General features: G+C 43.4%; 1 protein-coding gene across 1 annotated transcript; it reads right to left on the reverse strand.

Moving 5' to 3' along the window:
• Positions 1–18725: 18725 nt before the first annotated feature.
• NKX1-2 (NK1 homeobox 2) lies at positions 18726–23488 on the reverse strand (the record flags this gene model as incomplete). The annotated part of the gene is made up of 2 exons (XM_081954075.1): positions 18726–19895; positions 23266–23488. The coding sequence occupies 2 exons, from the start codon at positions 23486–23488 to the stop codon at positions 19285–19287; spliced, it is 834 nt and encodes a 277-aa protein (XP_081810201.1). The 3' UTR covers positions 18726–19284.
• Positions 23489–24485: the final 997 nt, after the last annotated feature.

Raw genomic sequence — 24485 nt, forward strand, 5'->3', positions numbered from 1 at the left:
CTGCAATATTACCTAAACTGTTCAAGTGGTTCTTCCAGATCTGGACTGTAAAACTCCAAAGCATCACTAGAGGGCAGGAGTGTTTGCCACTGCTGTTTGCCATTGTCTAATGGTTAGCCTGTTTTCTCTGGCACAGATTAATTTAATATTTTATTTAGATTTGTATAGCTAGCCCTTTCACATGACAGTAACTCTGGGTGGTGTACAACCCTTTTTTTAAAAAAAAAAGATATCCTATGACTACTATTTGATTTTTATCCTACCCTTTTTATATATACCCTAATTCAAGGCAGCAAAAATAACTAAAACTCTTGCCTACTATTTTCCCCATGTCAACTCTGAGGTGGGTTACATCAGATATTTATTTAGCTATTAATTTGATTTATATCATGCTTTTATTTGTACAATTAAGGCACTTTGCAAAATGTTCCCATCTCCTATTTTCTCCACAACAACAATGCTGTGAGATAAACTGGTGTAACAGATAGGGACTTGCCCAAAGACATCTCAGCTGGTTTCTGTGCTTAAGGCAGGACCAGAACTCATGGTCTCCTACTTTCTAGGCCAACAGCTTACATTGATCCCATATTCCCTGTGCTGTCTTCCCTGAAAAATGTTCTCTGGAGCAATTTTTATATATTATTCACCTCTAATAATACTGCAAATTTTGTTAAAGTCTGTGCATAGATTAATACAATTTGATGACATCTTCTTCTCTCTCTCAAAGGTATAAATTGAATACAGTAGGTAGTCATTAAGGAATGTAGAGGGAAAATTATATTCACTAATTAGTTCTTTATCTAATTTGTTTCCCAAATATGAGGGTTCCAAGTCAACAGTTTCTCAGGTGAAACTGACAGCAAGTTGTAATCCTAACAGATCGGAATACACACAGGTTGTATAGCTTTTCCTTTACAAAATTAGTCATGTTTTGAAATTATATGTAGTTTTTGTTGGAGACTACTGTAAAATTCCTGATTTATATTTTGTTTCCTCTTTTCTGAATACACCAATGTTCTCTGTTGAATTAATACTAACAATGTCATTCCTATAAGTATACTTTTTTATGTTATATAGAATAGAATAGAATTCTTTATTAGCCAAATGTGATTGGACATACAAGGAATTTGTCTTTGGTGCATATATATATATATGTTACGGCAAAAGAGATGCCTATCGCTGTATGTAAACCATGCTCATATAACATCCCCCAGGGCATCACTCAATATGTTGCAGCAATATGGTTTATTTGGCTTTAGCAGGTTTTGTAAAGTACTTAGCCTTAATATTTCATCTCGCAGTGATGTAGACCTGGAAGATCAATTCATGTAATAACCTAGAAGTTTTTATGAGAGACCTATTTGTGCATAAAGACTTCTTTTATTTTCCTAATTTTTCCTTGCAGCAGTTTCCTTAATGCATACTTTCTGTCACTCAGTTGCACTGTATAGTCCCTTCTACCTCTCTCTCTCTTCTTTAATTTTGTCCATTTTGTCCTTTTGAAGTCCTGACCTTAACTGACTTCTTAGCATTTGCTTACCTAGTTTTTGCCAACCTGGCTATGTTTCATGGCTCAGAAATAAATTACAACACCAGAAACTTTGCTGATAAAATATCCTCAGATCTCACCACCACCATAAAAATACTTTTGGAAAGATCTGTGAAAAATCTCAAGTAAATCTCCCCTTGAGGACACAATGGGTTGCAAATTACTTCCATTGAGTTTAATTGGATTTGTTTCCAAGCAAGTACAAATATACAGTGCAAGCATAACCTAATCTTCCTTTCAAAGGGGATCGTTTCTACATCTGGCCTGATTCCTACAAATCTAAATAAATTTCTGTAATCCTTAGGATAGCTTTCCACTGTAAAGTACTGATACTTGACAGCCTGTAGCAAACCTATAAATGTTCGGAAGGTAAAATATCACAGTATAACTTCTCACAAGGGATGAGGGGTGTCTTAGCTGCAGGAAAAGGCTGAACTCAGATACTTACAGTAATCATAATAACCACATAAAGCTCAGCCACTGGAAGAGAAGAAAGCATGGCAATATGAAAGAAAGGGAGCAAGAAAAACCTGACTAGTTTTTCTATTTTAAGTCTATATTACAGAGATTGGGTGTAGAAACAGTACTGCAATAGGACCAGGAAGCAAGCCTTTTCTTTTCCAGAGGAAATGCTGGTGATGTTACCTAGTTGTGTAATGAATCCTGTGCAAGAAACCAACCAAGCTCAAAAAGCACCAAGGACCTCTCAAATAAATAAATAATTTATTTTAACTAATGGTTTATGATATGGTATGTTTGTTTTTTATGTATATATCATCAGAAATCAGTCTCAGATATGGATATCTAGTAAAAACAAAAATGATACTGCATGTGTCAGGATATAATTGGGAGTGTATATCATGACTTCAAATGATGACTTCAAACTTATATAATTCACATTCATACACATAACCCACAGATGCCCAGGAACACAACAATAAAGTAATATTATAAATAAAAACAAACATATCAATTTTAGAAATTTAGAAATTCAGGAATTATCTAAGAGGTATTCCTGATGTGTACATTTATTTATTTATTTATTTATTTATATTTATATTTGGTGCTTCTAGACCGCCCCCTCTCCCAGAAGGGACTCGGGGCGGTGTACAGTCCATAGAGAATATCACAAAATACAGTAAAAAAGTTAAATATGTACAGTTTGGAGGAGGTTAAAATGCAATTAAAAGAACTGTACAAAGCTAATATAAATATAAGTTTTAAATTCCTAAAACAGACACAACAAATTAAAAAACCCCTAAGATAACCAGATAATAATACATTTGCCAGGAGGGACAGTTGTAATTATGCCAGGCCTGCTAATCGGAACAGGTGAGTCTTCAATTTTTGCCGGAAGGAGCGGAGGTCAGAAGTGGTTCTAATGTCGGGGGGAGGTCATTCCAGAGGGTTGGGCCCATCACAGAGAAGGCCCTACTCCTTGGTGTCGCCCGTTGGCATTGCCTAGTAGACGGCACCAGGAGAAGTCCCTCCCTGTGTGAGCGAATTGGCCACAGGGATGTATGTGGGAGGATGCGATCCCGCAAGTAACTAGGTCCCGTGCCATGGAGCGCTTTAAAGATGGTAATCAGCACCTTGAAACGCACCCGAAAAACCACAGGTAGCCAGTGCAGCTCGCGCAGGAGAGGTGTTACGTGGGAGTACCTCGTACTCCCCATCACAGCCCGCGCGGCTGCGTTCTGAACTAACTGCAGTCTCCGGGCGCGTCCCAAGGGCAGCCCCATGTAGAGAGCGTTGCAGTAATCCAGGCGGGACGTCACCAGCGCATGAGTGACCGTGCGTAGGGCATCCCGGTCCAGTAGGGGGCGCAATTGGCGCACCAGGCGAACCTGGTGGAACGCCCCCCTCACCACGGCTGCCACATGGTCATCCATTGACAGCCGGGCATCAAGGAGGACGCCCAAATTGCGCGCCCGTTCCACAGGGGGCAATTGTTCGCCCCCTATGGCCAGCGATGGAATCAGCTGGCTGAACCGAGGTGCCGGTAGCCACAGCCACTCGGTCTTGGAGGGGTTGAGTTTAAGTCTGTTGTCCCCCATCCAGACCCCGACGGCTTCCAAGCACCGGGACATCACTTCGACAGCCTCGTTGGGGTGGTTTGGGGTTGAAATATACAGCTGAGTATCATCAGCGTAGAGGTGATACTCAACCCCAAAACCACGGATGATCTCACCCAGCGGCTTCACATATGTGTTGAACAGGAGAGGCGAGAGGACCGACCCCTGTGGCACTCCACAAGTGAGTGGCCTCGGGGTCGACCTCTGTCCCCCTGTCAACACACATTGCCTCCGGTCGGAGAGGTAGGAGCTGAACCACTGCAAAACGGTACCTCTGACTCCTATCCCCTCCAACCGGCGCAATAGGATACCATGGTCGATGGTATCAAAAGCCGCCGAGAGGTCTAATAGGACCAGGATAGAGGAACAACCTCTATCTCTGGCCCTCCAGAGATCATCAACCAACGCGACCAAGGCTGTCTCTGTGCTGTGCCCGGGTCGGAAGCCGGACTGGCGTGAGTCTAGATACTCGGATTCGTCAAGGTGTCGTGGAAACTGCTGCGCCACCACATTCTCAACAACCTTCGCTAGAAACGGAAGGTTGGAGACTGGACGATAGTTAGCTAGCTCCATTGGGTCGAGTGAAGGCCTCTTAAGTAAGGGCCTCACCACCGCCTCCTTCAAGGCGGTTGGTAAGGATCCCTCACCCAAAGAGGCATTCACCAGGCCCAGAAGCCAGCCTCGGGTCACCTCCCAAGATGCCAGTACCAACCAGGAGGGACACGGGTCCATTAAACATGTGGTGGGTCGCAGCCGTCCACGCAACCTATCCAAATCCTCGGGGGCAACAGAATCAAACTCCTCCCAGGATGGTCTCACAAGACTCGCTGTTGGCGGCCCGTCCGGTCCACTGAGGGGGGCCCATCCGCTCCAGATCTGAGCGACTTTATCCTGCAAATATTCCCCAAACTCCTCTGCTCTGCCCTGCAAGGGTGCCCCCTGTGTCCTCTGTGACAAGAGGGAGCGGGTCACCCTAAACAGGGCGGCAGGGTGGTTATCTGCGGACGCAATAAGAGCAGCGCAATATCTACATTTGGCCTCCCTTAATGCCACAAGGTAGGTCCGTAAGTAGGCTCTTACCTGTGTTCGATCAGATTCGGAGCGTGAGGACCTCCACCTGCTCTCTAGACGTCTCCTATGGCGCTTCATCACCCTCAGCTCCTCGGTATACCAAGGAGCCCGGGTGGGTCGCTGCCGCAGGAGAGGTCGCAAAGGCGCAACCCGGTCCAAGGCCCCAGCCGCCGCCCTATTCCAGGCGGCCGCTAGGTCCTCTGACCGAGCGCGGGTCAGGGCTACAGGTAATGGCCCAAGCTCCGTCTGGAACCTATCCGGCTCCATCAGGTGCTTGGGGCGGTACCAGCTTGGACCATCTGGTCCCGCCTCCTCGCGGTGGGGGGTAGCGCCAGGGAAGTCCAGCCGGAGACATGAGTGATCTGACCATGACAGGGGTGTAACAACAAAGTCCCCTATACCCAGATCACTCGTCCACTGCTCAGATACAAAAACAAGGTCCAATGTGTGGCCACCTTCGTGTGTGGGGCCCTGAATTAACTGGGTCAGGCCCATGGCTGTCATGGAAGCCATGAATTCCCGAGCCACCTCAGACGCTGCTCCCGTCGACGGCAGGTTGAAATCCCCCATAACCACAAGCCTGGGGATCTCAACCGCCGTCTCCGAGATCAGCTCGAGGAGCTCGGGCAGGGCCGCTGATGTATAGCGAGGAGCCAAGTATACAATCAGCAAACCCAACTGCCTCCCTGGGCCCCATTTCACACCAAGGGACTCACACCCGGATATCTGAGGAACAGTGGCATAACATATTGACAGCTAAGAAATGCAGTTTTCTGATTATAGAATCTCTACTTTAAAAATTGAGCCTAAATCTTGCCATCAAAAAAGCAGTAATTAATGGTGCCACTTAAGGAAAACATTCTCCACAAAAATATGTTTCTGAAATATTGGCATAATTACTAATGAAGAAATTTTAAATAGCACTGCCTTTTTTGCAATTTAGGTTTAATCCTATGGCCATTATCTGATAATAAAACCATTGAATGTAGTGAAGCTTAATTCTGAGCAAACATATGGGGCATATTCAAAGAGACCAAAATAATTGTGCACATATATCATTCTGATATATCCAAGAGCATGGAATGAGATCTCCAATATGCCTTCCTCTCCTCTAGTTGAAGGGACATATGCTGTACTGTGTTCAAGCCAAAAAGATGTCTCCCAGCCATCTAAGCCATCTCTGGCCTGTTAATTTTATTTAATTTTTAAAATGTGAGTGTTATATAAATTGGGTTTGTTTTTTGGACTGTTTCTAATTTCCTTTTAACTTTTGTACTATGTGTTTTTTAATGCTGTACACCGCCTTGAGTCCTTGGGAGAAGGGCGGCATATAAATCCAATCCAATCCAAGAGAAGTACCGGTAAATGAGACCAGATCTACAGTATATTTATTTGTTCTACTGAAACTTACGTTCCATTGGGATATGCTACCTGGCCTTAGTTCGTCTGAACTTTTAAACAATTACAATTGAACTTTAAAAAGTAATATCTAAATAGGATAGTTTGGCGGTTTTCCCCCCCTTCCCATTTCTTTCTTCGTGTCATGTAGAAAGTCTTGTTTGAATTACCGATAAGAGAGCTCTTTGGAAATACATAGTAAGATGTTTACATTGATTCAAAATAAGAATATGGGTACCCCTGAGTTCCTGCCCCATTACTACTGCTCAGGTGTTCCCTTTAAACCTCAAAAGGTAGAAGAAACCAGGTTCTTGGTGCATGAGAAAGTGCTTTGCTGAATAGTATATGTGAGGATTAATCCCGGCAGTAGGATTCACTTAGGTTGACCACCAGTTCACCACTGTGAAAGCACATGTGTGCGACCTTCCACACATGCGCTTTGCTTGTGGGCGCACCCTACATGCATGCACACAGCATCGAAAACGAGGTTACATAGGACGTTTTGGCGCTGGGGCGGGAGACGGGGGCGGGCCGCAGTTCGACGCTACTGGTTCGAGCGAACTGGTCCAAACCAACTGAATACCATCTCTGAATACCCCTCACATATGGTCCATAAGCATTTGTCTTTGCTTAAGAGGAAAATGAGGGTGCCTATGCTTGAATGATAGCACATTAATTCTCTATATTATTATTTAATAGTAAAGTATATGGGAACAGACTTACTTCAGTGTAAATCACATGGTCGGTTTTAAGAATATAATTAATAGCCTGGACTACTAGAGTATCATTAGATCTTGGACAGAACAAGGAGAGGGAGACATAATTCTTTCACTGTCCTGCTCTGTTCTTAATAAACATCCCTCTCTCCACACCTTCCTATTGTTATTTTTATTGACAGAAAAAGCCTAATATTTTAGAAGATTCTAGGTTTGGTGAATGTGAGGGCTGTGGGACAGAATGAGATTATGCTTGAGCTGTTTTGAAGACAGATCTTTTTTTTTTAAGTATTACATTGATTTTCCATCACAAATTAATATTAAATATAGGGAAGTAAGCAGCAGACTGCATGTGCATGAGTAAACATGGCTATTGATGGACGAAATTTAGAGTATTAGTACCATAAAAACAATTACTAGGTTGCAGAAATTATGTCTGGATACTACAAACCAAGTAGGAAAAAAGACTCCTTGTATGTATGGCTGTCCTTAATAAATTACAGCTGCTTTGTGGTAACAGTTACTGAAATAAAAATGCAAAAAAAAATTAATTCATGCATCAGTTGCACAAGCCTACAAAGTATTGACCAGTATTTTTAACTCTGTCCTATCATGACCATTCAACTGCATGTAAGTAAATTGACTTTTGGTTAATGTTCAGACATTCTTGTACAAAAGCTGTCAAATAGTGTTTGCGACATAGCTCCATAGACATAATCACACTGACATCAATAGGATGTTGCTTTTGTAAATGGGACACAGAAACTAACCCTGGTATCTGAGGTCTGGCTCGTTGTTAGCTATACACTTAGTTATGTTATCTTATCTGTTTATTTAAACATAGAGCATATCTTCATGGAACTGCATCTACATGGAGGGAGGTATGCAGTGGAGTACCCCAAGGCTCTGTTTTAGGCCCAGTACTCTTCAACATCTTCATCAATGATTTGGATGAGGGAATAAATGGGGGAACTCATCAAATTTGCAGATGACACAAAGCTGGCAGGAATAGCCAACACTCCAGAAGTCAGGCTTAAGATACAGAAGGATCTTGACAAACTTGAACATTGGGCACTATCTAATAAAATGAAATTCAATGGTGAAAAGAGTAAGGTTCTACATTTAGGCAACAAAAACGAAATGCACAGGTACAGCAGTGACGTGCAGTCAGGTGAGGCAAGTGAGGCACAGCCTCACCACTCTCATCATGAAAAAAAAAGTAAAAGGAAAAAGCTGAGCTAGTTGCTGCCTCGTCGTGGATGACTCTGCTTAACCTCACTGGTGCTCTCCCTCCCCAAGTGTAGTGACTTCCTCCCCAGGCCCCCATTCATTTCTCTCTCACACACACACAGCTGGATAAAACTATATAAAAATCTAGCCCAGCTTCACTGATTACAAGTTTGAAAAGGCAACGTGGCTCCACCTGCAATCAAACTACACTTGGGGAGGGAGAGCACAAGCGAGCACTGAGGAGACCACAGGAGGAGGCAGGAAGCCAGGCAAAGAGCCATGCTGTAGTACACACACTTCCCCCCAGCCTCTTTCTTTTGGAAGGCTCGGCTCCCCTCCGGCTTCTCTGCCTCTCCTCTCACCCCAGCCTGCCAGCAGGAGGTGGTGGGTGGGCTTTATTGTGTTCCAGGCATTTCCCACCCAGACAGCAAGCTGCATTTGCAATGGTGGAGGTGTTTGGGAAAGGTAGCAGGGGAATGGGGGGGGGGATGGCAGAGGAGCTGCTTTCAAGCCACTGGAAAAGATATCCAATCCAACTTTTGTGTGTGTGAGGGGGGTTGTTTGAGAGTGAGTGAGAGAGGGAAGGGGTAGGAGAGATAGTCCAATCCAACTTTGTGTGTGTGTGTGTGTGTGTGTGTGTGTGTGTGTTTGAGAGAGGGGGAGGAAGGGAGAGAGGGAGGAAGGAGGGGAAGGAGAAGAAAAAGAAAAAGAAAGACGGAGCAAAGGAGAAAAACAAATGCTGTCGCTTTAAATTGGAACTGAGCATGCCTGGCTGTGGAATTCTGGGAGTTGAAGTCCACAAGTCTAAAAATATTTGAAACTCAGCACTGTGTCAGTGCCTCACCAGTCATAAACCTCACCGCACGTCACTGAGGTACAGTATACAGTAGGTGGTACCTTGCTCAACAGTAGTAACTGTGAAAGGGATCTTGGAGTCCTAGTGGACAACCATTTAAATATGAGCCAGCAGTGTGCAGCAGCTGCCAAAAAAGCCAACACAGTTCTAGGCTGCATCAACAGAGGGATAGAATCAAGATCATGTGAAGTGTTAATACCACTTTATAATGCCTTGGTAAGGCCACACTTGGAATACTGCATTCAGTTTTGGTCACCACGATGTAGAAAAGATGTGGAGACTCTAGAAAGAGTGCAGAGAAGAGCAACAAAGATGATTAGGGGACTGGAGACTAAAACCTACGAAGAATGGTTGCAGTAACTGGATATGTCTAGTCTAATAGAAAGAAGGACTAGGGGAGACACGATAGCAGTGTTCCAATATCTCAGGGGTTGCCACAAAGAAGAGGGAGTCAAACTATTTTCCAAGGCACCTGAGGGTAGAACAAGAAGCAATGGGTGGAAACTAATCAAGGAGAGAAGCAACTTAGAACTGAGGAGAAACTTCCTGACAGTTAGAACAATTAATCAGTGGAACAGCTTGCCTCCAGAAGTTGTGAATGCCCCAACACTGGAAGTCTTTAAGAAGATGTTGGATAGCCATTGGTCTGAAATGGTATAGGGTTTCCTGCCTAGGCAGGGGGTTGGACTAGAAGGCCTCCAACTCTGCTATTGTATTGTATTGTATTGTATTGTATTGTATTGTATTGTATTGTATTGTATTGTATTGTATTGTATTGTATTGTATTGTTCAAGCCTGGACACTTTCAAACAGAATACAATAAACTGGATTCTAAAAAGTAAAGCACAAACATATGTGGCATTAGAAACTCTGGATAGCATTCTTTGTATTATAATAAATAACTCCAGCTCTGTTTCAGGGTCCCCTTACTCATTCCCATACTGCAGTGGTGGTATTCAGCAGATTCTGACCAGTTCTGGAGAACTGGTAGCGGAAATTTTGAGTAGTTCAGAGAACCAGTAAATACCACCTGACTGGACCCATCCCCATCTATTCTCTGTGAGTCCCAGCTGATTGGGAGGAAATGGAGATTTTACAGTATCCTTCCCCTAGAGTGGGGAGGAAATGGGGATTTTGCAGTAACCTTCCCTGCCATGCCCGCCAAGCCATGCTACACCCACCAAGCCACACCCACAGAGCCGGTAGTAAAAAAAATTGAATCCCACCACTGCCATACTCATATCTGAGATGGGACACTGAAACTCTGTGCTAAAGTCTTCTCTGATAACATCATCAAATAAGCCAAAAGTAGATGGTTAAAGAGATGACTTCACTGCTATCAACAGCAGAACACAAGAAATCAATGGGGTTCATCTGTGAGGTAACAATAGACATTAAGTGAGGACCTACATAGTCTCTTCACTAGAATCAATCCAATCCCTTGGTGGGAGAAGCAGCTAATTGTTCTCCATTTCTAGGAGGTTCAGGGTGTTGGGATTAAGTCCACAAATGTGGTTTTTCAGTGATGGCTGTCCACTGAAAGTTTATTTGTCTCCAACATTATCTACCTTATGGAAAAAGTTGGGCAAAGCTTTTTCTGGAGGTCTTTCTGTTTTGTTTGAGTATGTAATGGTATTTGTTTTTATGTACTGTTGTTGGGTTTGTTTATTTTTCTGAGCCAAGAGTCTTTGTCTCTGCAGTGGAATATAATTTTGATTAATAAATACATCAAAGTCTTCCAAATAAATAAGCTATTTTGCAAAAAACAATTGCAGCGGCTCCTGTTCTAGTCCATCACGAAGTCATCCTCTGTTCGCACAAGGATTTACAGCTACCCTTGAGACGTTTTGCCTCTGGATTTATAGAAATCAATCCAAAAGCAGTGCAGAACAGTCAATGTAGAATAAACCTGAAGCAGTTGTGGAATCTTATAGCCCAAACCAGAAAGTTTAATTTCTCAAGTGTCGTGGACAATTGTAAAAGTACATTATCTCTTTTTCTATAAGCATTTTGTTCACCGGGGGGGGGGGGATGGAGGGGCGGGAGACATGATAGGCAAAAAAGAAAATATTCCTTGTTCATCAGAAGGGGTCATATTTTCTCTAACCATTATGGCACAAAAATAACTGAGATGTGCACATTCCCCAACTATCACTGAAGTGGTAAGAGAACTTGCCTCCATTTCTATTATTTGACACAACATTGCCAAATTTCCAAATATTCTTCATCTTGGCAGGTTTTTTTTTAAAAAAACACTAAAGCTGGATTCCAAATAATAATAAAGGATTCTTTTCAAAGCAGCTAGAATTGCTTTCCATTACTGCTCCTCCTCCCTACCGTATAAGCATGTGAGCCTTAGATACATACTGAACATGAGGATGTAAATTAGGGACATCAAAAATTCCATTTAGTCTAAACTGAATTATATTAAATTGAAGGCAATGAAATTAAATCCTTAAAACATTAAAGAGACACATTTCAATTAAGAAAATGACATTTCTTTGAAATGTCAATCAAAACATACTACGTTTTATTGTTAATAGAATTACATTGAAAAGAAATGGGAGTTAAATTAAAATTAAATCGATGAAATTGACTCTAGTTTTAATTGCTACACACACAATACAGGATTTGGTAAACAAAGTGAAGTTCATTGTCTTTCGACAAAAAGGCTTAATTCTCTTGGTTATAAAATGTTTTAAAGTCTAAACATAGAGGGCAAGTGCATAACCAAACTTAATTTTCCTTAGTAAAATAGCTTTTTTAAAAGGTTGATATTGCCATGTTTTTCATTAATTGAACAGGATGCTTATACTTATCTTCAAAAGCATATATCACTGTCCTAACAAAAGAAAGAATAGCTGATCCTGAAAGACCCCCACAAGGGAACAGCAACAGTCAACTATTCACCAATAAGCTGGTCCCCACAACATGGAAAGTTCTATCATGGCATTAAAACCACCAAGCTACAGGACCAGGGGTTGGTTCTGGCCAGCTTTATTGCCAGTTCGCTCGTGCGCGACACACATGCACAGTTCAATTAAAATTGTTCTCTGCATGTGCAAAACTCAAAAACAAGATGGTGGAGATGGCGGTGACCGGAGAACCGGTTCGGGGGCGTGGCAGACCTGGGTGGCTATTGGTTCCAGCGATCCAGGCTGCCATACTGCTACTGATTCAGCAGAACTGGACCCACCCTCTGTACAGGACCATATGAGCCAGTACATGAGTACAGCGCAGAAGGACATTGGGAATAGATCAAAACCTCACTTGGTCATAGATAGAGCAGTCACCTATGACTCAAGATCTAAGCAAAGCAATCTGAGCACAGCCTGGATTGAGTACAGGAAATCCTACGGCTCAGTGCTATATACATGGACCTGTGAATGCCCGAAGCTATACAAAATCAATAGAACACTAAGAACTTTCTTGGAGAACTCAATGGGAGCTATGGAAAATAACACTAAAAGTCAACGCAAGACAGCTCACGTAACTAGCCATCAATTGCGGCATAATATGCTGATACACTGTTCCCATTGGTATTCTACACCTCAACTATCTATTGGATTGGATACCAGATAGATACCAGATCTATCAGATTTGGATACCAGAATGGATTGCAAGAGCTACAAAATTCACTGTTACTTGTCATGTTAGTATTTTAAGATTCTGGAGAATAGGCAGTAAGACAATGGTGCTTTAAGTATGAATAACTTAATAAAAAGACAGAATGGAAAGACAGAATAAATTTTTTGTTCAGGAAAGGCTCAGGTTGAGTTATTTAACATAAGAAAGAAATCGGGAAAAATAAAGATGGCGACAAATTTTCAAAAAATGTTTTTTGAAAAATATTTTTTGAAAAACATTCTGTCTCTATTAATAATACGATTTCAAAGTATAAGTAGGTTGACACATGATATGCCTGTCATGGTTAATGAATCAAGACAAGTTACCTTAAAATAAGATTGGTGGCCTATAAATTTAATAAATAAATAAACACCTTCACATGTTATCTGACCAGCCAATGAGACGGGGTCTCTGTTTCATACAAACCATAATGCAATGTGTTTGATTTTGGCTTAATATGTTATATGTACACAGCTATTATGAATTGCAAAGTATGATTTATGACCTAAGATACTGAGAACATGAGAGCTGTCGTGCCAGATCAGGCCTGGCTCATCTAGTCAGCCTTTCATACAATGGTGTAGTAGAAGCCAGAAAACACCAGCTCACTAGACCTGATTGTTACATTTTCTGGATTTCTACATTGAGAGAATGTCTAACACGTTGACCAACTGTTCTGAAGCTGTTACTTACAGTAGCAGTAGAGCCAGCAAAACCAGTTCTTAAAGATCAACCTGAACGCTACCATCTAGGAAGTTTACAAGCAAGAGATCAAAGCAGTCCTTTTCTCTTGTGCATACACATTGGTGGCTTGCCCCAGGCCTGGCGGCAGCACCCACCCATCAAGGTAATAGCAATTGATAAGATCAGTTCTCCAGGAAATTGTCTAGTCTTCTTTGAAGCCACGTTGAAAACTCAGCCAGATATGTGGGTGTATTCAATTAGATTAAATAAACTATTTCTGAGCATTTGGGAAAACATTTTTCTAAAGCAGAAGTGTCAAATTCATGGCGTCACGGCAGCATCATGTGACATATCGGGATTTCCCCCCTCCCCTTCACTCCCGGGACTGGGAGTTTGACAGCCCTGTTCTAAAGTATGAGAATGTAACAGTTAGCTAAAGAAATAGCAGCTCCAAGAAAGAGTCAATAATAACTAGGAATCTTCCCATACGAGACAATTATGCAGTTCATTGGTGAAATTTGGGTAGTCGGATGAGTTAGAGAGTTAGACACATCCTTCTCATATTCCCTATTTCTGCTTCTTCCCACTTTTTTTAAAACGAGAAAAGAAAATTGCTCAGGCAGGAGAAAGAGAAGGGCGACAAGATACCTTTTGAGTGGTAGACTTAGCACAGATCCATTCGGGAGCACCTTAGATATAAGACTTTCTTCAGGATAGAATGTTAATTTGTCAAAGGTCCCTCCTCACCTAAAGTTTACAGAGCAACATAATATCCTGTCAGCACTTTTTCCCTCATGATTACATAACAATGGCCTTAACTCACCCCCATCTCGTGATTTACAGAGTCTTATGCTACTTAAGATGTAGAAATAAAAATAGCACTTTTCCCCACCCCTGCTGCACTACAGCAGTAAAGGGTACAACAATAATAACATGTTGTTACCATTATCTTGGAGGTGAGGTCAAGTGAGAAAACGAGTGGAGGTATATTTGAGGACTGCTAGGAAGTGTAGGCTGCTCTTCCTCTCTGCTCACTAGTTAGTCTCCATGGCTGCTATTTCTGTTCCAGCTCTCTGGGTTTCCTGAGTTCTTCTTGTAACTCTTACCTCCTTGCCAGGATTTTCTGTAATTACCCCTAGAACAGAAAATATTTATTTTTCCCTAAACCAAAACCAAGGGCTTCCATCAACGTTCTCTGTGTTTTTCTTGCTGTAAAGAAACAAAGAAAAGGATGCTAGATTTACACTGAGGTTTACAATTGTCTATGTTCTTATACCCATCCCATAAAAGAAAAGTTTCTCATATATTCTCTGTAGGTTTCTATCCTTTATATGGGCCTATATAAAGCTAAGTCAGATTGTGAGTCCCATTGGAAAACAGACATAAACAAATTCAATGCATGTAACTTCTATGCAATTTTCCCTACAGAACTATAATTTTGTGTCAATAGTAGGCAACATAGGCCAGAAAAAGCTAACATATTAAATCAGCTTTGTGGTTAAGTTAACATGTTTATAGAAAGCAAAGTATATAGAATTTGAAATCTTTTCTGGTTCTGGCATAGAACTTCCTTTTTGCAAGACAATACTCTTCTAAACTTCATGTCCTAAAATTGTAAGAAAAGAGATGAGGTTGTCTCAGTAGACATTCTGATACAATGCTTTTTTCCCATTGTACCCAATGTAAGTGGATTAAGTGAGTATAAGTGGATTTCTCATGGTCTCATAAAATCTTCAGAATAGGACAAATAAAACTGAGGTTGCGTTGAGAATGTATGTTCTCTCTGGAAAAGGGCAAAATCCTTACAAAACATCGGAAGAGAAATAAAACTTCAAATTTAAATAAAATTTGTTTATTGTACATATTTACTATGCTTCTATCCTGTCTTCTTTGCAAGGTGCTTCAGTGGATATGCAAAACTCTTTCCTGTCCATTGTAACCTCATAACAATCCTGCGAAGTAAGCCAAGTCAAAAATAGTCACCCCAGTCAGCTTTATGCTTGAGAGGTATTGTTGGGCAGTGCTTCCCATAATCTGGTATCACATCTAAAACCACCATGCTTCTGTTGCACAGGAAAAACTTCCAAATCAGTAGTAAAGTGTGGTAAAGTTCTAGTGAGTATCCCCCGGCATCTTAAACGTGTTAGCTTTTTCAGATGCCACACATTTCTCATTTATATTTTGAAATATTCGCAAATGAATAGACAGTCAAAAAAAGTTAATATACCTGCTTGAATAAATTTTAATCTGATCATCTCTTCTCCTGATCAAAAGGTTTTGGTTAAAAAAAGAAATATCATAGGCAACCTAGGTTCAGCAATTTATTGAATTAAAATGTGAATGCATTATTGGACTGTCCACTAGAGGGCATGGATTGCTTTTAAAAGGCTCAAATCATTCGGTTTCCAGTTATAACACACACACAAAATCTATCACAGTGAAGGCGGCAAATCTTTGGCAGTATAACATTAACATATGCCTGAAGACTAACTGATAGATGATGGCACAGTTCATCATGGATTCAATATATCAGACCCATGAAATCTTATCCTTGATTGGTAAAGAAAGAAAAGAAAAGAAAAGAAAAGAAAGAAGGAAGGAAGGAAGGAAGGAAGGAAGGAAGGAAGGAAGGAAGGAAGGAAGGAAGGAAGGAAGGAAGGAAGGAAGGAAGGGTGTATTTGTGTATTTGTGTGTGCGTGTGTATTTGTGTGTGCGTATCTGTGTGTGTGAGAGAGAGAGAGAGAAAGAGAGACTGACAGACAGAGAGACAGAGAAAACGGGGGGGGGGATTTATAGCAACAAAAAAGTGAAGATTGCAGATTTGATCATGTGAGCCTTGCTCCTTTTTTATATTCTTAGTATACATAAAGCCCATAAAAAGATGTGTGCCTTCATTCCCAGCTTCTGTCTTGACTTTATCAAGATTGGTGTGGGATTCCTCTTAACCGTGTAGAAGATGATAGAGAATTTCAACATTGCCTCCCCCGTTGATCCACTCATCCTATGGCTGGCTTTGCCTATGTTAGATAGACCGTCAATTTGTAAATGAATATGCTAAGGACTAAGTAATAAATAATATGTTGTGGTTGCGGGATGATATTGAGGGATAGCTGTGGGTTCAATCTCTCTCCAAACTTGAGGAGGCTTTATTTCTTGAGCAAACTGGCTACTGGTTTGTGAAGCCAATATAGGAATACAGTACTGTAAAGAAGGAACAACAGCTGTCAAACTTTGTGTGGGCAGCCATGTGCCACTTCGTTCCAATCCTTCTTAAAATAAGGTGTCCAAAACCTGAGATGAGCTCAATTATTTTATCTAATCAGAGGGAAACATTTGGATGTCTGCTATGCCAATGCCTCTCTGACCTTTGGAAGAAACATCTTCTTCCTCTTGCCTTCATTTTGCCTGGCCCTACCATGTGTCTGCTGCTGTCAATAACAACGTCAGCCTCTAATAAAACAACACATAGGAGAAATTCAATTACTTTTTAAGTTGTAAACATCTCTTAGACCAGGGGTGTCAAACTCAAGACCCACAGGCTGGATCCGGCCCGCAGGTGCTTAGATCTGGCCTGAGAGGCTACCCTGGAAACAGCGAAGGACTGGTCCGCAGTGCCCTCTGCTGGCGAAAATGGGCTCCCAATCTCCTGTTTTGGCTGGAACGGCCTCCTGCAACTCTCTGCCAGTGAAAACAGTGCTCAGGAGGGCCGCATCCATTTTCACTGACTGAGGGCTGCAGGAGGCCGTCCCAGCCGAAAACAGAGATTGGGAGCCTGTTTTCGCTGGCACAGCACCACAGGTGCCCCTGATACAAGTGACATCAAGCTGGCCATGCCCACCCAGCCCCTCCTCCGGGGTGAAACACAACCCTGATGCAGCCCTCAATGAAATCGAATTTGACACCCCTGCCTTAGACCCTATCCTGAAAAGGAAGTCCCCAGACAACCAATGGGGCATAAATGAAAAAAAGAAAAGTTAGAAGCATGTTGTAATTCTGCTGGATCGCCGCTTGTAAAAGGTGCATTTCCACAAATGGCAAATCTTTCCCAAATTCCTCCCACCGAGATGCAGAGGTGCATGTGAGCACCAAGCGGGCTGTCATCAGACTTCTGTACGCAGCACTCAGTCCAGAAAAGATGATAAATGATTTTGGTTCCGGTCATCTCACCCCAATAATTCCAACTCTGCCCATGTAAGACCTTTTCGTGAGTTTGGAGAATTGAACAAGGGCATTTTCTTCTCATTCGTTTTGAGGATGACTAGATTTTATTGCCAAAAGCTTGGCTCAAGCAACATATGGGTGACCCAAAGGCTAGTCTAAAAATCTGGGTAGCAGTTGCAAAGAGAAAACAGGTCCCCTCTGGTATTAGTTTATCCCCAGGCCTGTCTTCTGATGCTGGCAGCATTTCTACTGCTTCTCCCAGTCAGCTAAATCAGACAGAAGTGTGATATACGGTATGTCTCCTGCTCCAGGCTGATGCAGTGAAGAAAGACCCTTTGTGTGATCTTGGAGAAAGCAGTAGTCAAAACCCACTCTTGAGCTTTGTAATCCAGTTTGGCCCAACAACGTTGAAACGAGTTTTGACGGTGCTCCAGTTTGCATGCCTACACATACTCAAAAAAATGTGATTCCCCTCAAAGGTGCTTGCTATCTCCTGTGACCATATGCCAGTTTGTGAATCCCTACATTAAATTATCCACAGTATGTCTGGCTTTGGTTTAACTCTGACATTGTGATTTGCAAACCACGCTTTACTAGAACTTGCACAAACTCAGTCAGTTGCCTTATTCAATACTTTATTGTTAAAGCAATCCTTGCTTTGCACAATATGCAAGCAAATTAGCACTGGAAATTATAAGAACAAACCCTTAGTATTCTCAGATAGTTACATTAGAATACTTAGTTGTCACCATGACTGGGTTTATACATTGCACTAAGCCATGATTTTTATCTAATTTGACTTGTTGGGCAAGCATATCACATTAAGGTATAAAATATATCTTATTAAGTACAATGTTGTGATCATAAGTGATAATCAGGCCAAACCAAATTAAAAACATTTTCACTTAGTGCAGTGTGTAAATACAGTCACTTAACAAGGCAGACTGCAAAGTTCCTAGATTATAAGGCTGTGTTCACACAGCATATTAGTTTAAAAATAAAGTTGACTTGTTTGCATGCTGTGCAAATTCAGGCAATTGGAAAACTTCAGTGAAAAAGAAATTAATGCGTTGTTTGAAAGCCAGACTTATTTTGTGAATTAACCTGTAGAGGGTTACCCGGTTTTAACTCATTTTAATTACACACCTCTTGAGATTTAGACTGCCTTTCTCCCAACACATGAGAACAGCTGCTTTAAAATATAAGAGAATATAGTACAATACACATTTTATTAAAATATTGCCTTCATTTCCAATCTTCGTTTTGCATATTCCACAATTACACATATCCTGTATTTCTTTTTGGAGTGACTTCAAAGGCAAAGCAAAGTCATGCAGCATTGGCCCTTAGGAAAAAACAGCCTGCTTTAGCATCTAGCTAGCACATTTAACACAGGTGGGAACAGACATTCCCTGGATTCAGTGCATCAGAGGACATTAAATTACAGGAAGAGAACTGGAATGGGACACCCTTGTTGACTATTAAATCCACAGGATCTGTGCCTTCTTTCATACTTGATCAACAGTCATATAAATACCAAATACCGTACCGTACAGCAGCTCTGGTTCCATTTTTAACACATCCATATTCCTGAATTAAGTTAATCTACTTCCAAAAGGATTTCACAGATTTAAACTACAGTTGTGTGTTTTCTCAAAAAATGTGGGGAAGGGGAGATTAGAGGGCCCCTCTCTTAGGGTTTTCCCATCACAACACTCAAAACACCTATAACTAGGTAATGGTGGCCTTATCCAGTTAGTGTATTAGAAGAGATGATCTTAGGTAAGATGCAGAGAAAACGTAATTTGTGGTAGATGTTCCCCCGTCTAAGGGACCTTCCAGTTGTATCAACTCTACTCCCATCATCCTCAGTCATTCCAGTAGGCTGTCCAATTGAGGAAGGCTGGTCTGATCCTTCTAGAGGTGAGGGTTATAAAATGGAGTCAGATAAGCAGGGCGAAGGAAGGAAGGGAAGGCCCCTCCTCCTGCTGCTGCTGCTGCAGCAGCAGCAGCCACCAAGGGAAGGGAAGCTGCTGTTGGAAAGAGAAGATTGGCGGAGGCATAAGGTGGGAAAGTCTGGTAGGCCAAGGAGCTAGGCCCAGCTGGGCTGGGACTGCTACTTCCCGCTGCTGGGGTCACAGCGTTGTTGTTTCCTGGTTGGACCAGACCATCAATTCCAGGATTTTGTTTCTTCCATTTTGTCCTTCGGTTCTGAAACCAGATTTTGACCTGCGTCTCTGTCAGGCTGAGCGACAGAGCTAGGTTGAGGCGTTCACACACTGACAGGTATCGCGTTGCCCTGAACTTGTTTTCCAGAGCCACAAGCTGCTCGTATGTAAAGGCTGTCCTGGCTCGCCGAGGCTTGGCACAGTTGGGCTCCACTCGGCGCCGTTTGGACAATCTTGGTGAGCTGGGTTCATCCAGATCCGAGGAGGAAGAGGAGGGAGGGCAGTCAAGGGAATGGAGAGAAGCAGGTCTCCACAGGGTGGCTGTATCACTTTCTCCTCTTTCTCCATCAATGTTTACATCTACAAAACATAAAACAGCATTGATGAAAATTATGGAGTCCTTGGTTGCACCTGACCTGCCTAACTATTGCTCTCTGCCTGAAAGCTGAATTTGTCCATGCATACATGCATTTCAATATGCTTCCGATAGGGAGTCTTTCCTTCATTATATTTTTTGAAAGACTATGTGGAACAGGTGATATAGATAATAGAATCAGACACAAGCAGAAAAAGATGAGTGGATAAGTAACAAGACTGAAAAAAAAACCATAAATGAATATATATTTATAATACATTTTTAGAAGCCGATCAGAGTCCTTCTCTAGAGCTCAGAAATTCTGGAACATATGCCAGAAGAAGTAGGACATTAACCTGAAGAGTCAATATTAATTACGCTCAGCAAAATTAGTGCTTCCAAGTATATGCAGAGTAAACTCAAGATTTGGCCAGTTCCCATATTTAGAAAAAGGAAGGCGCATAGGAACTCAAGTAATGCACTTTCCAGCTTTGTTTGATCCCCCATCTCACTCTCTCTTTCTCTCTCTCTCCTCTCTTTCTCTCATCTCCACCCTCTTTCTCTCTTCTCTCTCTCTCCTCCCTCTCTCTCTCCTCTTTCTCTCATCTCTCTCTTCTCTCTCTCCCTGCCACATCTCCCCCCTCTTTCATCTCCCCCCTCTCATCTCTCTCTCTTCCCTCTCTCTTTCTCTCATCTCTCTCTCTCTCCTCCCACTCTCTCTCTCATCTCTTTCCCTCATCTCTCTCATCTCTCTCTCTCCCCCCCCTCTCTCATCTTTCTCTCATCTCTCTCTCTCATGTCCCCCCTCCAACCTTTCTCTCTCTCTCTGTCACACACATACATCCTCTTGCAATGTGACCAAAATTTGAAAATAAAATACACACAATTCATTTAATCCCAAAACTTTTCACAAGTTATTTATATTATGGGAAGGAAAGGCTGGTTTAATCCATATGCTGTTAATTTCAGTCAAGTTGTATCAGTCTAATCTTAATTGTGTGAAATTAAAAGAACCTTTTTTTTAGAGGGAGGGGGCAAATGCACCCAAAGGAATGCTAATTTTAAGGTAAATTTACGATCCCATCAAACTTTCTGAAATTCTAGGTCGTTTTTTCAAATCAGAGAAATAAGAAATCTAATTGGAGAAAATTGGGAGAAGCCGCAGTTAAGTATTATAACATTAAGTATTGGTTGTTCAAAAGGTTTTAAAAACTGAGTAAAGATGTTGGATTGCTGCGGGGTTTTTTTCCCTCTTTGCAAGAAGAGGCGAATCTGGCTCTTAGCTCCTCACCCCCCCCCCTCCCTCTTTTCCCTCTTTTTCTTCTTCTACCCCAACCTAATAGAGTTTCAGATTTGTGAAGGGGCGGATCGATACATGTCATCTATTAAAGTTAAGTTTTAATCGAACAATATGAGGATCAGAGCGGGTCGGCAAAGAGATTTGAAGTCGGTACCTGCAAGCTGTGGGAAGGAGATATGCGGGAGTCGGTAATAGGATATCGATCAAGGGGGAGCGAAGGCATCCTCTCGTGGGGGGAGACCGCAGGAACAATTATCTGGCTTGTCCTTTGCCGAGCGCGTCCCGATGCCAATCAGGCTCCGAGAGACGCCTCTGCCTACCAGCCCGGGCATGGGGCGGAGGGTGCTCTGAGAGTCTCAGCTTTCGCGAACCGATTCGCTGCTCGCCCTTCTCCCGCGGTCCCTTAAAGAAGACCGCGGTTCGAGGCCCTCAATTCCCCGAGATGCGGCAAAGGGCTCTGAGAGCTCCGCAAAGCGGGGCGAGAGCCCTTATTAGCAGCACTCCGATTCAGCAAAGTAGAGCTAGAGCCGGTCGGGGGCGGCGAAGAGGAGCAGGGCAGAAGGAGGCCTTTTTCTTTAACTAGCTTCCGAGTGGAGCTGATTTTCCACGCCAACTTGAATCACGGGATCTCCTTTCAGTTAAAGCTAAGCTGGCGACTTACACTTAAACGCGCTTCTTTTATATTAAAAAAAAGAGCCATTGAGATCGACCGGTTCTTATTTAATTTGTTACAGGGGATTATTTTCCGACCCCCATGAAAGTTTAGCCGCTGCTCGTCGGAAGGAAATCCACAGCGCTGTCAAAAAGCCTCCCCTGCTGGATTACCGCGTGGCGTGCTGTCCCGTTTATCATCCCTGCGACCAGCTTCCTCTCTCTCTCTCTCTCTCTCTCTCTCTCTCTCTCTCTCTCTCTCTCTCTCTCTCTCTCTCTCTCCCTTCCTCCCTCCCTCCCCCTCCCTCCCTCTCCCTCCCTCTCTCTCTCTCTCTCTCTCTCTCTCTCTCTCTCTCTCTCTCTCTCTCACCACGCGCCCCACCTTTTCTTAACTTCATTCAAACGCCCGCTCATATTTTCTTACGGAAAATAGCAAGTGGGTCACTGGAGTGCTTCTGCCTCCGGTTAGGCTTAGGACTTCAGTTCCTATCACCACCGCCACCCCACCCCCACCCCCCCACCCCCCAGTCGGCCCTGCTGGCTGCGGAGATGGGGTTTGGAGTCCGTGAGTGCCGGATTGGGGGAAGGCGGCGGCCTAATCCAAAACACAGAATACGCAAAGCGACCTTGCAGGTTCCAAAGTCCGGCTGAGAAGGGACGAGGCGGCTGCCTGCGCTCCTCCAGCATCTCTGGCAGACGACTCCGGCTCGCATCCCACCCTCCACCCGCTCCCGCGGCCGCAGTCGCCATCGTGGGGTCCCGTTGTCAGGAAGCGATCACGGGAGAAGCGATCGCGGGAGGCAGGTGACAGTCCCTTAACACCTCTGGGCCACGAAAGGTTTCGCCCTGGGTGGGGGGGTTCTGGCCAGCCTCTGTGGCTTTGCTATGGCGCCTTGGGAAGGTGTCGGCCTTGGATGATCAATGGATCTTTGGAAGCCCCGTTTAACGCTTGCCTCGGACGAAAGAACTCGGGAAGGAAAGAGAAGGGAAGAAGGAAGGGAAGAAGGAAGGGAAAAGGGAAAGGGGAAGGGAAGGGGGAAGGGGAAAGGGAAGAGGAATGGAAAGGGGGGAGGGGAAAGGGAAGGGAAAAGGGAAGGGGAATGGGAAGGGAAAAGGAAAAGGAAACGGGAAAGGGGAGGGGAGGGGGAAGGGGAGGGGAAGTGGGAAAGGGAAGTGGGGAAGGGAAGGGGAAAGGGAAAGAAAAGGGAACGGAGAGGGGAAAAGGGAAGGGGAATGGAAAGGGGAGGGGAGGGGGAAGGGAAGGGGAAAGGGAAAAGGGAAGGAGAATGGGAAGGGAAAGGGGAAAGGGAAAGGGAAAGGGAAGGGAAAAAAGGAAATGGGAGGAAAAGGGAAAGGGAAAGAAAAGGGAGAGGGAAAGGAGAGGAACCAGGGATCTCATTGAAACAGAGGAACGCGGCACCTACCCTGCGAAGCCTCGACCTTGCTCTTTCGGCGCTCGGATTCCAGTTCAACTCTTCCCAAACTTTTCCCTCGGTCTTCCCGCGCCAGTGGCTCGTTCTCCTGTCCCCCAGCCGCCGGAGGGCTTTTCCTGTTGAATTTCTGCGGATCCAGGATGTCGAGGATGGAAAATGAGATTTTCGAAGGGAGAGGGGGGCCTTTGGCCCCGCTGTCCGGACAGTCCGGCATTCCCCCTCCGAGCACCGAGGAAGTCTGCGGTGGCCCAGGACGCACGGCTGGATTCCGGGGAGGAGGCTGGCCATAAGAGGCGGGGGTCGCCTTCGGGTGAGGCGAGCGAGCCTGGACTTGGAAGATGCTCGTCTAAGGAAGAAGGGGAGTCTCTGTCGCGGGGGGGGGCGAGTGGTGGGAGGAGGCGGGGCGGAGGAGGAGGTCCATCCTGGACAAGGGAACGGGGCTGCGATTGGAGGGAGGGGGCTGTCAGCCGAACTGCGCCGTTAATAGTAGTAGATAGGTGTTGTGGTTATTATTGTTTTGCGTGTCTGCCCAAGCTCGTGGAGAAAAGCACGCCGGTTATTGGGGACAGATTGCAGCTCCTACCCCCCCCCTCCTGTGAAATGATAGGAAAAAGTGTTTCCTATAAATTATAGTGCAATTCTGTATGGGAACTAAATCCATCTGAATTCAGCAAGGTTCATTCCCAGATAGATTATATGAAATTCCAGTCCAGCTCAAATAATTTAAGTTTTTTCCCCCCAAAGAGTCTTTGATTTCTTTCTTTAGGATAAAGCAGGAGTGATGAAGAATTCTAATCTGATCTAACTACTGTTGGGCTGTGAACAGAAAACAAACGCTTTGAGTTATTCGGTTTTTCTAAGAGTTTCACAGCGTATGCAGAATTTAACATGTAAAATGGACAAGAAAAAAAAAGCTTTCAGAGTTAAAAATGGATATATCATGAAAACCTTTAGGCTGATGATTTGGGGGTACATAGCTGCACCCAGCATTATGACTGTTGTGTGAATTCACTTAATGGTGAGATGAAACAAATACATACCCCATCCGTAATTTCAGTAATTCAGATTATTATGTATCCAGAAGCTGTAACGTTATGCTCCTATGGGAGCAAGCCCAGGTGAATGAGAGCCGGCATTTCTCAGAAGACATACAGGTGGGCATACTAAGTCCCATTGAAATCTTGTTCCAAAATTAATATGCAGAGGTTTCA

The sequence above is a fragment of the Natrix helvetica genome, assembly GCF_964273705.1.
Source record: "Natrix helvetica genome assembly, chromosome: 5".
Taxonomy (NCBI): Eukaryota; Metazoa; Chordata; class Lepidosauria; order Squamata; family Natricidae; genus Natrix; species Natrix helvetica.